The sequence below is a fragment of the Tauraco erythrolophus genome, chromosome 3, assembly GCF_009769465.1.
Source record: "Tauraco erythrolophus isolate bTauEry1 chromosome 3, bTauEry1.pri, whole genome shotgun sequence".
In the NCBI taxonomy this organism is placed as follows: domain Eukaryota; kingdom Metazoa; phylum Chordata; class Aves; order Musophagiformes; family Musophagidae; genus Tauraco; species Tauraco erythrolophus.
In genome coordinates, this window is record NC_141467.1 from 60373350 (window position 1) to 60389059 (window position 15710).

General features: G+C 41.6%; 1 protein-coding gene across 1 annotated transcript in view; it reads right to left on the reverse strand.

Moving 5' to 3' along the window:
- The window catches only part of ALKAL1 (ALK and LTK ligand 1), a 36307-nt gene extending 20883 nt beyond the window's left edge, over positions 1 to 15424 (reverse strand). Inside the window, exon 1 of the mRNA XM_086608430.1 lies at positions 15085 to 15424. Coding sequence (XP_086464556.1) covers positions 15085 to 15424 — 340 coding nt within the window. The remainder of the gene's footprint in view (positions 1 to 15084) is intronic.
- Between the last annotated feature and the right edge of the window lie 286 nt (positions 15425 to 15710).

Here is a 15710-nt window from a genome sequence, read left to right on the forward strand (position 1 = left end):
ATGTGTCTCTTTAAAACTGGCTACTGTCAGAAACCAATGTCTGAACCTGCAGTTCCAATTTCCATGGTTAAAGTCACAGAAGCCACTGTTTGAATGTCAAATTTTGAAATAAAAACCAACAGCAACTAAGGAAATGCCTTCTGTTTAGAATGCATTCTCTTTAGCTTATGTCTACAGTAATAAAACACAAAGCAGTTGTGTACTAGCAGCTCTCTGGATTCCTGACTGGTACAATTATTCTAGAAGCTGTCGTACTCTTCAGTAACACAGTTTTGAGAGCTGAAAGACATTGGAAGGAGAGTAAGGCCTGATTTTGTTCTCCTTGATTTCAATAGAAGCAAAAACAGGTCCTCAATCTGTGTGTAATTCACATGATCTACTTAGCTAAACAATTAAGTCACAGCTCTGACATCTGATATTTATTTTAAGTTCTCTGAGCCAGATTCTCTTCTCTGAGCCAACCCTTTTTTCTATTCTGGTGGCACAAAGGCTATAACAACCGTGGATTTTCCCAGCTGGAGATTCTCCCAGCATGAATAAGTCTTTACCTGTCTGGCAAACCCAGCTTTCATGTTACTTCCTCCTTCTTTGCACCCTCTGAACCTTCGCCATCTTCTTATGGCTGCCTACAGCCCTCATTACCATGCTTCAAATATTCTTAGCCTGCATACTTGCCTCTTCAAATTAAAGCTATCCAGTTAATTTTAAACAATCCAGAGGCTATTGTAACTAGAGTGAAAACATACTCTGCTACAATGCTCCTCTGTGGCATTTCGGAAGATCTACAATTAAAGATCTGTCCAAGGCATGTTAGCACTGAGACATCTGAAAAGCCCTGAACCCTTAAACTATAGGTCACTTCCATCTGTGCAGGTCATGCTTAAGAATTTAATCATGTTGCAAGGTCATCCTTAAAGAAAAGACCCTCGATCCATGCAAGCCAAATTCTTAAACCCTCTTCTCGAAGCAAAGAGAGCAGAGGCTGTGTTAAGGGGTACTCCAAAGATAGGTTCAATCGAAAAAACCACACAGTTTGATAACAGTGTTTGCCAACCGTTGCCTGAGTGAGGAACCTTGTGGTTAATGGCTACTCCTTTTACATTATTGTAGGTGATGTACCCACTGAAAAGATCTTTAAATGAGACTAGTTTAATGGAATTTAAAAAATTTAGGCAACGTCCCAGTGTGAAACTGATCTGCTGAGAAACGCAAATCCTAACAGAGGGGCTGCCACATAAATACACTGTGGAAAGCAGCGGAACACTAAGCACTGTGAAGACAGCACCAATTACTCAAACTTCCTCCATCTCTTTGAGTATGTTTACATCGTACGGGAATTGTTCAAAGATCAAACTCCAGTCTCGAGATGCACTCATGTCCTCATCCCCTATGCCTGTGGTCGTGTTTCATTACCAGAAATCTGGAGCTCTCTGGAAAAGAAGGCTCAAGTATAGGCTGATACATAGAATCACAGAATCATGGAATCATATAGTGTAGGCCTAAGATCTTACCCAGCAGCCTGCAGTGGCCTGAGTGTCACAAATGGATATTTTCACATTACAGTGTAGACCCTGCCTTGGGCAGCTGAAGAGGTATTGAATTCAGAAGGAACTGGAAGCAGGAAGCAAGCAGATCCACCAAATAGGAGAAAAGTAAGGGAGTAAGCATCGCTATAGGCTCGGGGAAGAGTGGCTGGAGAGCTGCCTGGCGGAGAAGGACCTGGGGGTGTTGGTTGACTACCGGCTTGATATGAGCCAGCAGTGTGCCCAGGTGGCCAAAAAGGCCAATGGGATACTGGCGTGTATCAAGAACAGTGTGACCAGCAGGAACAGGGAAGGGATCCTGCCCCTGTACTCGGCACTGGTGAGGCCGCACCTGGAATATTGTGTCCAGTTTTGGGCCCCTCACTTTAAGAGAGATATTGAGCTCCTGGAGCGAGTCCAAAGAAGGGCGACTAAACTGGTCAAGGGGCTGGAAAATAAAACTTATGAAGAGAGGCTGAGGGAGTTGGGGCTGTTTAGCCTGGAGAAGAGGAGGCTGAGGGGAGACCTGATTACGGCCTATAAATACTTGAGAAAAGATGGTGGGGAGGTAGGGGAAGGACTCTTTACATTAGTGATGGGTGATAGAACAAGAGGAAATGGGCATAAGCTTAGTCAGGGGAGATTCAGGTTGGATGTTAGGAAGTATTTCTTCTCTGAAAGGGTTGTCAGCCACTGGAATAGGCTGCCCAGGGAGGTGGTTGAGTCCCCGTCCCTGGATGTATTTAAGAATAGGGTGGATGATCTACTTGAGGATATGGTTTAATGGGGATTAGGGATGGTTGGACTTGATGATCTCTAAGGTCTTTTCCAACCTAGAAATCTATGAATCTATGAAAGTGTGCCTAGTCTAAGGAGAAACTAAACTTCTAGTTGGACATCCCACTTCTTTTGTTGTATTCCCTTTAGCTACAACACAGTTGTGCCCCACTTGCGGGCAGAATCCTGTTCTAAGGTGTGAGCTTTAATGAAAACTTACAACGTTCACTAAATACCTTCCTACCAGATTTGGCTTCCAGACATGCACTGGGATATAATGTCCCAGCAAAGCAAGCTCACAGCTTCATACATCAAGATTTTTGGCCGCGGAAATGAGTCAACTTGGGAGGTAAACAACATCAAAGAGAGTGCATTCAGAACGCAGCGGCCCCTTCTGATTCAATGCTTTCTAATCAGCCACTTTCCAATAATTCATTAAGACTTGAACAAAGAGGTTGAAACATTGGCTTCTCCTAGGGCTTCAGACGACCATAATGAAATTATAAAGGGATATATTTACAAGGTTGAATATCTTCAACTCAGCTATAACGGTGTTTATCAGTAATTCTTCAACAGCTGCTCAGAAAGCATATTTGTATTAGTTAATCCTTGCCTGTGGAGACTATTATATTGTTTGGCAAAAGAACATTAAGAAGCATGGATTTTTATTTTCTTCTCTGTAAATCCCTGTTTCCGTCAGAAAATGCTGTGGGATCAAGAAATAAGCCAAATGTAGTGTATATGATTACTTTTCTGCTATTACTATTGGTGATCACTCTAGAAAATGGTTAGAACTAGAATGGACATAGATCTAGATTAACCTATTCTGACAAGTTTTACATTTGAAAAAGAAATCTAAAAAAAAAATTAGCAGCTATACTTTGCCTTTGAGAGCCTCTAGAACAGCACCACACACATACAGATAAACACCATGCACACAATTCAAAAGCACCCTCTTTCTTCTTTTCTTCTGTCAGAGATGTGAACATGGAAAACTCTGAAGTACATATGTATTTTGAAAAGTAAAAGAAAAAAATCTCCAAACAATTACAGACCTGATATATGAGTTTATGCAAAAGAACTCTCTTTTTTCTGAAGAGATTTTAATAAACAGGTTAGGATATCCCTCGAGCAATTCAAATGGGAAAAGGTATGGCATTATGAAAGTCTCATTATTTTGAATACTAAGCTATGAATATGTACTTCAATCTTTCCAAGAGGAAAGATATATTACAATACTAATTGTTCATTAAACTACAAAAGGATAATTTACTGAAAATAATGAGATATATAGGAAAGACTAGTCAAATTATTCAAGGCATTAATTTCTGAAGTTATCTTTTCTTATTTATCTTTTTTTTTTCTGTAACATAAAAATTTCCATTCATTCATCTATCAGCTATTTGAAATGACTAAACTATGAAGGCAGATATTTCAGCTGAATCCAGAAACTCCAAATTATGCCTGGAAAGTTATTGGAGAGCTCTTGATTGAAGGCAGAACCACTCTTAGAATGAGATATAGAGACTACATATTGATAAATATGAAGAGGAAATTCACTTCTTGCAATTCTGCAGCACTCCATGCAAGTATTCTGTTTTAGCTATCATGGCTGCTAATAAATGTAGATTCTAGAACATTTGCATAAATTAAACACAAGAACAGCTGCAATACATCAAAAGCAATGTATGAACTAGTTGAATCATCTGAATGAAAGCTGATGACATGTGCTTAACTGCATACAAGCCAAACTCAGCACCGACAAACATAGGCAAACTCTATCAGAGTGAAAGGAAATAGAACTGAGTTTGCCAGAGCTTAATTAGACCCTGCTCTTTTTGAAATATGATTAGGCTCCAGGTTGATTGCTGTGCAAATGGTAATGTTGAACTGTACTTTATATTTCCTGTGCTTATTTTAGAAATGTTTCTATTTCTTTCCAAATTAGAACAGATTCAGACCTATCAAAACAGATTAATAATACATGGTTTCTCCCTTATAAGTACTTTATTCTAAACTGCTATTGTAAAGGTGCTCTCAGTGAACATATGCCATGTTTACACCCAGGCTAAGGTCATATCACTCTATCACAGTTACATAAGAAGACATCTTATAAATGATAACTGGAATAAAAATATTTTATTTAAGTGTTACCTATAAATGCATCAAATGTAGTGAGGTATTTAGATATACTGATATTGGAGGTCTTACCTTTGAGGATCATAAGCAGGTGTAAAACACATGAAAACCATACATTTCAGGGGTCCAAAATGCACTGAGCAGAAAGTGTTGGCCTTAAATAAAACACAGAAAACACTTTCCATATCCTGAGACTGAGTAAATTTAATGTTTCTCTCTTTTTTTAATACTGCTCTCACTGTTATGTCTTGGTACTCTGAGATGGAGAGTGTAACTGCAGAGAAAAGGAACTGTTAGTCTCAATATTCAAGAGGTTTTCTATCTATTCTAAGGTAACACTTCCCTTGTTAGCATTATTTAATCTTCAGATTTACTCCTTGTTTCACTCCTTGCTCTGTCAGGAAAGGAATAGATATCCTAGACCAAAGAAGAAGAAGCAAGGCTTTTCCGGAGGTGCTGCTGAGTTCCGGGTCAGCAGATTCCATTATAAATGTGTGGTTTAGATCCATCTTAGGGATTTTGAAAGCCCCATTGCAGTTTAGATAAGAGATCCTCTACAGTCCCATGCAGCTGAATCGCATACGTACACACGGAGTGACTACCGTGCAGGTGACATAGACTTATCTTGTTCATGAGCAGTACATCTGCTGTACCTGTACAGGTCTTATCCACACAAATGATTTATTTTGTAGTAATCTTTTTTTTGAAAGTCTGAAAATTTCCTGATATCTGGAAAAGCAGCTTGTTACTGAATCAAGGAGGGAAATCTGTGTATGTTAACTTTACATGCAAACTTGGGATTTGATCATATAATAATGGGAAGCACAAATTGTATGGGGTATCTTGCTAACTGAGTACTGACAGTCAGGTCATTTCAAACTTTAGGCCCATAGCATAAAAATAAAAGTAATTAGCTTGCTCTAGATGTCTTCTATCCCAGAAGATTTCTCCAGAGACCACAAGAAATCCTCATATTGGTATGTTTTGGCCACAAGTCTTTGTCCACTGTGTAAAAGATGAGTTTTTCCTAAATTTCCTAAATTAAAATTTCTGTGACAAAACAGAAGTCTCTACATGTTAGGCATGCTATGCCATTAACAGATAAGGAAAAAGTAATTACTCTATCACGATTACAGTAATAACATCACAGCTATCTCCTCAGCTATTTTAATCCAATGGGATTTAAGGGGTTTACTAATCTAGTGCATATATCCAGTACTGCCACATATACTGACAAGGATGCATTTCCTAATGCTCCATTTCAGAGGTTCCTTCTACTGAAACACATCACATACAGCTTGATATCATAAACAGCAAGGGTTAAGGAAAAAAATGTGTTGGACTCCTATTTTGCTTTTCACCTTTATTTTACAGGCTCAAGTAAAAAGCAGAACATAATTTAAGTAGCAAAGCCTTAATTAGATTTGTGCCATGTTAATCCTGAAGTTTTCCAAAATCTGCAAGGAACATAACAATAGGTGCTTTACTGATGCAACTTGAAATGTTTTTCTTCAAGCCGAAGACACAGATTTCAAATCATGTAGTAAGGGAACATGTACTAAAATGTAATCTAACCAATTTACTTGAATTGACAAAGACAGACGTAATAGACTTTAAAAAATAAAACTTACCAAAAAAGTCTAAAAATTCTTACTATGCAAAGTTGTGCCTTTACCATAAGTTGGTTTTGTTTGACTACATAACCATTTTAATTGCATTTTTAAAAACAAAATATTAAGATTAAAAAGTAGCCACAGTTTGTAACTACAAATAGTATTTTCTGTTGGTCTTAAAGCCTGTATTAAGCAAACACATCGTTACGCACTGTTTTAGTAAAATCAGTGGAGCATTGCACATCAGTGATTTTTTGCCCAGCAGACATAATAGACCATAGGATAATATAAAAATGGCCACTAACCAATCAAATGCTTGGATCCTTCATGTGTTAAATTCTGTTTATACCCTAGAGATAAAGAATTGCACCCTCAGTGTGTAATCAATAGTAAATCAATTCCCTCACTGGAGCAACTGTTTCCCAATTGACCAACATTAAAAATACCCAAAACACGTCTGAATAGCCTGTAGGACTTCCACTAAAGTAGTAACCTCTAATTCACAAGTGACAAAATGAAGTATTCATCCTTAAATTGAATAGAAAAGCCTAACCATCAACTGAGGCTAACACAGGAGATCAGCTGCACTTTTTCTGGCAAAACACTTTCCATCACGTACTTTCTCCTGATTTCTAGTCATTTTGCAAGTTACATTTTGACATATTTTCTTCACCAGAGTTAAGGTTCAGTTGTAGTCTCAAGGGCAGGGAGTACATGCAATTGCTTAAGTATCAAAACCAATTAAAAAATGTCCCAGAGAACACATTTTTTTCCAACTAAAAAAAATGTATCTCACTCTGTGTAACACTGCTCATGTGTGCATACATTCACAAACCATTACATTCTTTTCTAACAGTCTGCTTTAATACTCTCCCTCATCATCAAAACCAAACGTAAGCAACAAATTATCAAAGCTGAATGCTTTTACTGAAAAAGATATTTACTATAGCTATTAAAGTGCACTTACTTGATATGTTTTAAAAGAAGTCTTACAAAATACTAACATGAAATTTGATCAACTTTACGCAATTTTTTTTTCTTTTTACTGTAATGAAAAGTACTAGATAAACACCCCTGAAAATTTTAGTTCTCTATAAAACAGACAAGTGTTAATAAGGGGGATATTTTTCCCCTCGTACAAACTACTTTCAAGTCACTTGGAGAGATCTTCTTTAAGATTAAAATGATCCTAAAGTGGACAGTGGCACTATGTATAGTTTAGACATGGAACCAGACTCCCTTTTCTCTCTGCAGCCTTCTGGTGGCCACTTTCCTAGATGGTGCATCTTCCTCAGGTCCCTCATTGAGTATGAGGTTTTACCTTTAGCTTTTCACAGTGAGTACTACTGTGTAATGACTTTTATGCTGTTTTAAACACTTTGGAAAATAGTCTACATTTAGAAGCCACCTTTCGTGACTTTCAAATCACATGTAGGTCCAAACCACCACATCATTCTCCACCAAATTGCCCCCAAAACCCATTAATTAAAAGATGAGTGTGTGTGCCTATACATATAGTTACACTTCTCATCTTTTTAAATCCTTTTCCCTGTATACATACATATTTAAAAATCATCTCCAGGCATGAAGTAGTATATTTTCAAGGCTAAAGCCTATCTCCCAAACAGTAAGCATACTGCAAAGCCTTACACCTCTGCACTACCATTCTTCCACCTCGCAGAGGCTTTCCCTAGCAGATTAACACCTGAAATAACAAACCAGTAAAACACAGAGACCTGCCATTCTTTCTTGACTGAAAAATCAAATCGTGTCTACAGTAAAGAAAAAAAAATATTTCGACTCTTCAGTTTGCTCACAGGCTCAGGGCCAAGCTAGACTAATTCAAAATGCATGCTATAGCTCCCGAGTTATGGACAGTTATGCTCTTGGATCTACTTTGACATGAAATTTCTGTTTTATTTGTTATTCACTTCCCTGCATATTAGAGAAGTCCTGGTGTACCTCAGGCCCGATCCTGGTGTAATTCAGTGACAATTCTGGCATTCACTTTTTCCAGGACAAGAACCGTCCACATTAGCAACTGTGTCTTTGGTAATGCTAAATGCAATTTTTATAAAAACAGGAAATACAACTAAAACAAAAACCAGAAGATCTCCTCATATGGAATAAAGGAAGAGTCACTGACTTTTTGCATGCAATAGCTCAACAAAAAAAGCTTTTCCATATGCTGACATCCTATCGTGCTTCCAGCACTTCATACTGCCATCCGAAATGTTTGCTGCCTGGCAAAAGGCAGTTCCACAAGGTTTCTCCCTTCACGTGCCAGGAGAGCGCGCAACATCAGGTCGATACAGTAAGGTATCGAGCACCCTCGGTTTGCGCAGTGATTAGTGGAAGTGAGGGCAGAGCCCCTTGGAGAGCCAGTGTCATCATTTCATTTGAAGGACTTTTGAAGGGCATGTAGTGATAGGACAAGGGGCAAAGGTTTCAAACAGAAAGAGGGTAGATTTCCATTAGATCTAAGGAAGACATTTTTTACAATGAGGGTGGTGAGGCACTGGAACAGGTTGCCCAGAGAAGTTGTAGATGCCCCAGCCCTGGAGGTGTTCAAGGTCAGGTTGGATGAGGCTTTAAGCAACCTGATCTAGTGGAAGGTGTCCCTGCCCATGGCAGGGGGCTTGGAACTACATGATCTTTAAGGTCCCTTCCAACCCAAACCATTCTATGATTCTATGACTACTCTGAAGGACTATTTTATGTTTTAAACCTCCATGCAGTTAACTCCTATGTTTTGTCTTTGCATGCTCACTCATCAGCTGTCAGGGCTGGTCTATGAGCTTGACGTTCTCCACCGTGATATGGAAGATTTCTGGCTTATCCTAGATTTCAGATGTGTTCTGTTCAGTGGCCTGGCTCTACTGCCTGGCAGTCACTTTTGCCAAGCACACGATATTGCTATTACAAGGTATATTGCACAATACACTTGAAAACCCAAGCAGTCAAGGAAAGAAACGTAGCAGCAGGGTTACAGGTCATAAAGGCATCATAACCATGAAGGAGCTGGACACAACGACAGATGCAAGCACTTGCGTGGAACTGAAGGCTGGTGGAATATACACTCTCTGCAGCATTTGAGACTTAATTAAATTAGAAACTAAGAAAGCCAGCAGGCAAACTAGAGGCACTGAGATCACAGATATCTTAGTTTGGGGAACTAGTACAAAGGTAACAATTTCTTGAAGGAAATGCTGGTGATAAATAATAGCTGACCTGAATGAAAGGCAGTAAAGTGAAGGCTCATTCCATTAAAAATAGCAAAAATGGTGGGAAAAGCAAAATATGCTTATGAATACAAAAACAGTTATAAATATGCACTTGTCAGAGTTAAACCTATCAGTGTGTGGAACTATACATTTATTACAGGAAACAGTAAGTAACAGGTCATTAAAAAGTGGCCAATATCAACTTGTTTAGGAGAATTTATCAATGAAAATTTGAAGATGGCTTTGAGATCAAAATACTATCGATATATTTAAAGAAAAGTAATTCTTTCTTCTCACTCAAATGAAATACTATGTATTAAAAACCTATCCTGCCTACTTGTATTTCTGGAGTAGAACTGACATCTAATCTTGGTACCAGCAGAGATCATGGTTACTTCCACTGAACTCACTGGGACTGTTCATATTTTTCCATCATGGTGTGGTGAGATCCTCACAGCCCCTCTGATCCTGCCTCAATAACTATTGTCCTGTGGCATCTATACTGCTTCCAGTACCCAAACTATTGCATTTGTATTGTATTGTATTGTATTCCAGTACCCAAACTAGTTGCATTTTCCCATAGAGACTCCTATATAGATGTTCTGCTGAGAGGAGTAGTATCTGATGATTCATTAAGTTTGCTAATTTATGAGAATATATTTTCTTTTAACTACTAGATCTTGAAAATGCAGAGTTATAATTTATTCGCCTATCACGTTCATCTCAATAAAAATCAAGAAAAATAAGTCCCTTAACCTTTTGAAATACGGATTACGTTAAGCAGAATATATTTCCTTGGTTCTGTTCCAGAAAAGCCTACCCACACCAACTTCACTGTAAAAACAATTTATTCAAAATTTTGGATGTGGAATCAGGAATAATGACTATAAGCCAACAAAAATTATTTTGTTATTCTTCTTTTAGATCAATTTCATCCACTATTTTGCTATTTTCTGAGGTAAAGTCTGTTTTGGTAAATATCTGATTTTGGAGAATGTCATTTTTATAAACTTTCTTCTTCTTTTAAGCCTCCTGAATGCTCAGCAATTTCTATTAACCCAATATACTAAAAAAAAAAAAAACTTAACCAAAAAAAACCCACCATAACTATTTTATTAATAGGAATAGTAACTGAACAAGACAGAAGTATTACAAAGAACTCCGTGTTATGCCGTATCATACATTTCAATTTCCTAAAGACAAGGTTTACATTTCTCAATGGTGTCCTTTTTTTATTCTAGATCTATATATACATTCACTGAAGTAGTTTAGTATGAGGCACAGCAGGTCTTGCAGAATTAGAGACTTCCAACTGTAACTATCACTACACTTACAGGAGATTTTTTTGAGTAAAAAGAACAAAACTTTTCTAATGTCTTACATGAGGTTACATGCTTTTCGTTCAACTGTAAACTAAAATAAACCTCAAACATAAGTTTCAAATTGAAGTCATTATGAATAATGGCTAAATTAGCACCATGTCATGGGACAACTTACAGTTTTCTTCTGCTGATGTGTAAGAAATTTTGGCATAAAAGTGAACTCTTAAGTTTAACTTCAAAGTTTAAATAGTTTGAGGGCCAAATCCCTTTCATTGATATGTTATTCTAAATCTGAAGTAGATATGCTCAGGAGGCTAATTTGAACATACTGGTAAATTGAGAGCAATATTTATCTTCATTCCCTCATGCTTGAAAAACAACTAATCAAAATGTTTTAAAATGTCTTGCTGGTCTCCCAGCACAAAGACAAATTTCAGCCCCCTACCCCGTGTAAGTTTAGATAGCTCATTTCTCCACTTTCATGGGGAATATGTAAGGAAAGAATAGTTAACGCAGACTTTTTTATTTCCCAAGACTTCTTCAAATCTAATTACATGGAAGCTATTTTGGTTCTGTGCAAAGTGTTTGGAAAAAAGCACCAAAGAAAATCGAAGAATGACGAACTATTCTAGTTCCCCCAACGCGACATTCAAAAATAACCTGATGCTGAATCCTCTCTTTGTGAAAATACATATTTGGGTTCTTCATAAAAAAGAAACGGGATAGTTGTAGAAAAAAATTACCCATAGAGGAGCTTTCATAACTAAGCTAAAAAACTTTATGAGACACTTCTTAGTGCAAAAAACCCTCACATTCAAGCATAGAAACTTCATGGAAATCAGGCAAGTAAAGGATGTTGTGACAGAAAATTCAATCCCACTAGATATAATAATTCAAAGGAAGAAATTGCATTTTTAGTGACATCCTACCAGAAATCCTAGCAAAAGATGAAAACTGCTTTCTGGTTAGTTGGAATACATTATTTCTTCTGAACATACCCAGAGAAAATGCTCATTTTCATTAAACAGGTCTCCAAGAAAAACAGGGACAGATCTGTGTGAGGTGAGACTGTGACCATGTAGAGATAAAAGAGATAAAAAGTTAAAACAGCTAAAATGATGGTGAAACTGGTAACTTTATTGCATATGTGGGTGTCTTGTGTCCTACGAGATACATGATACAAATCTTCATACAGCCAAGAAGCACACGACACAGAATAGATCCTGATTAAGAGGAAAGAAAGACCTAAAGAGTCATTTCCAGGCCGGCCACAGCAGCTCACTGCCCCAACACGGCAGGGCAAGTGAGAGTGTCCATCCCATTTCAGCACTGTCATAGTCCTTTGCTTCGCAACAAACACATATGAAGTAGAGCAGAGCTGTTATTCCCAGGACATAGCTCCAGCTCAGGACCTGCCCTTGAATCACCTGCAAGCCATATCCGGATGGGGCATCACAGACCAACCACTCTGGCTTTTACATCTTATTTATGTATCTATAAATGAGTGGTACATGTTGAATGTCTGACAGTTAGCATCTAACCTTTCTTTTTCCAGCTTCACTGAAGACACCCTATGATGCCATGCTCGTCTGTTACGGCCTGAGCTAAATGAGGTCCCTGTCACAGTAAGGAGGAGGTCTTATCCCCTCTCAGCCCTTGCCCCTGGTCACGTTCACCAGCCAATTGCCTTGTTCTGCTCCTAAAATTCAGCTAGTGGCACACCAGGTCAGCTCTCTTCACTACAGAAACAGCTAACCAAACCTCCAGAATGAAATAAAATAAAGGTGTTTGTGGAGGTGCTGCTCAGCGAGTTGAATTAGCTCATGGTGTGGTTATACTACAGCTGGAACCAGTCCTGAGAGGGACAGAAAGAGGAGAACATGAGAGGAAGCACATTTCAGCCCTCCTGCTATTCAGTTCATTGATAATATGGAGTAGCATCCTCAGAAAAGAAAGAAGAGAAATCACACAGAGATGATGCTTCTTGCATGCTCTGTTCTGTACAGGACACTGTTCTGGGTGCTTTTTGTTTCAAATGGAAGAAGCAATTGAGCTACTCAATTTTCTTTTGAATCAGACACTTGGGTTTGATGTTCAGCAATGACAGACAATCCAAATATATTTGGATTGTTTTAAATGCTTGGCTGAGTGCTTAGCTGAATGCAACACCTTTCCTGACTGACGGGAAAATATTCTCTTTGGCTGACACTCAGGTACTACCAATTGGAATAAAAAGCTGCTGTTAATGTGTTGGTGACAGGAGTTACAAGAAAAGGGTTGCTGACTCGTAAGAAAAGCTTTGTTACAGTTTTCTGCCTCAAAAAACAAACACATGTCATCACAACAAGCACTAATTTGCATCCTTGCTGTTTGTTACAAAAACTGGAGTGAATACGAAAACTTAACTATTATTTAAACTGTAGATCTGCCCTTTCTAGGCTGGAGAGAAAGTTCCCTTTGTGGCTGCCCACAGGACACTGCACCTACGCCAGGGACAACTGGAGAACTTCTCTAAGGATGTTCAGCAGTTCCACCCCTTCTGTATACTATATAGTTTCTAAAACTAATAATTAATTGAAAACAAAGCCTTATTATGTTTAATACTGACGAATGCAAGAAAATTCCCCTTCAAAGTTATATAAATATTATGAAATATTTACGCTTTCTATTTTATAGCTCAATACAATTATTTAGTTAGGAGTAAACATCTCAAATGGGAGATACTGTTGTCCACAACAGGTTTATACTTTTTAATCTTTCATTCTCTTGAAAAGAAGATACATGTAAGGCTTTGTGTATTCTGCCTTCAAAAGACACTTTTACATTTTTCCTGGAAAAGTGTACACGGGGGGTTTGCTCACAGCACACAAAGAATTCAAGCCACAGTCAGTAATCCCTAACAACCAGTCATGTTGATAACCAGCAGCATCTTTTCCAGTCAGCATTCAAATCTGCGGCAATCTGGTTTGGGCTGACTTTCTGTTAACTACTAGAGACTTAGTGCTCTGAAAATGCAAGAATATCTAGAAATTCACTGGGACACTACAACCCCCTGCTGATGGATCACTCAGTACCTGCAGCAGATTACACTCGGCAGAGGCTTCCAACGCCAGAACTTTAATTACTTTTTGCTTGATTTGTCTTTTTTCAGTCCAGTTTCCTTAGACTGCGCAGCAACTGCACTGTGCAAGTGCCTGTCCTACCAGTCGGTTACTCGCCTACGAACTTCTGAAGTTGTTACCCAACTTCAAGTTTTTCCAAAATGGGGAGTTCAATTTGCTTTAAAATAGACTACTGGACAGTGAACGGCAACTCTATCACTGCGCCTTGGGGAGGTCTGTGGCTCGACTTCACCTATTACCAGCCATCAGCCACAAGAGCACTCTCCAGGGACACAAATCCCTAAGAAACCAAACTTCCCTAGTTCCACTCATCTTGGTTTCCCTCCAGTAGGGTCTCCGGCAAGCAACAAGAGAAAAACATTAGTGGGCCACAGCCAAGATACAGTCACTATAACCTCCTTCTTGCTGAACTGCACCATCCCGACCTCCACAAACCCCTCAGACAGCTCCACACTAGTGGAAAATGTTTTGCGTGGCTCTGCATCAAAACTAGCTGCAGCAAAGGTGACCCACTGCCCCGTCTCCTGGCCAAGTACAGTCTGAGAACTTCACCATGCAGCTCTGTTTTGCCCTGAACTGCCCCTACTTGTCACGGCCAGGCTAACCTGTGCCAGTGCTGGAGATGGCTCCCTGCCCCAGTCTGAGCATCCTCCAGAAGGTGAAACTAGCACCCATGGCCAGCACAGACCGGAGCCACCACACCTGTCCCAGCAAACCTTGAAAAATTCCTCACACGGGGAATAGTCAAGTTGAAGACCGAGTTTAAAGAAAAAGTTCACACGTGTCTCTCGGATTAGTCATTTTTCCTCTTTTTGCGCAAACCGGAGGGGCAGCCCTGAGTTTGGGGACAAACGGGGCTTCCTCAGCACTGGCCACGCGGTAGCACAGGGCAGTTGGGAGGCTTGCTGAAAGGGACTGTAGATCAACTGTGGCCACAACTGACCTCTCAGAAGAAGTTGCTGAAGCCCGAGTGATCCTGCCCTCCCTTGTCTCTCGGATACCCCCCATAGCTAAACTCCTGCCGGGACGCAGGGCTGGGGCATTACGCTGCTCCCCCTCCTCGTCCCCTGCGACGCCGGGTCCCGCACAGGAGCGGGGCTGGGCTGCGCTGCCCTCAGCGGGGCTCGACTCCAAAGGCAGAAACGTGTCCGAGGGCTGCTGCCTCGGAGGTAGGGAGAGCACCTCCCGCCCCGCTTTCGGCTGGCCTCCTCCCGCCCGCAGCGGGCTGCCCCGGCGGAGGCGCCGTCGGGCTTGGACACTGGAGAAGGCGGCAGGGGCGGGATGCGGAGTGGGCTGCATCCCCGGGCGGGGCGCGGGGAGCGGTGCCCCAGGCCCCCTGCGAGGGGCAGCGCGACGGCTCTTACCTCCGTGGCGGGCGGCGGCGAAGAGCCGTGGAGGCGGCAGGGCGGCGGCGACGGCCGGGGGCGGCCGGGGAGCGGCGGGAGCGGCGATGGCTTGGGGGTCGGGCGGCGGGGCGCCGCCGCCGCTGTACCGCCGGGAGATCACCCGGTCCCGCCGCGGCGGGCGGGGCGGCAGCGGGCGGCCGCCGTCGCCCAGGGCTTGGAGGAGGAGGTCGAGGAGCGCCCCCCGCTCGGCTCCGGCGGCGGGCACGTCCCTGCCCTCGGCGCCCGGCGGCGGCGGGGCCGAAGCCAGCAGTAGGAGCACGATGGCGGGCAGCGCCTGGCGTTTCTTCGCCCCTCGCATCTCTGCGGCGCTGGGAGGAGGCAGAGAGCGAAATCGGTCAGCGCCAGGCCCGGCCCGCAGCCCGCCCGCCCGCCCCCCATGGCCCGGGGGCACCCCCGCGGGCGCGGAGGCGGTGCGCGCCCTCCCGCCGCTCCCGCACGCCCGGGCCGGGCGCAGCCCCGCGGAGCGCCGGCGGAGGCGGCTCAGGGCGGAGACCCGACGGGCCGCCAGCGGCCGGCCCCGCCGCGCCTCGCCGCCAGCCCCCCGAGCAGCCCCGGAGGGCGCGTTTACAGACGCGGCTTAGGGG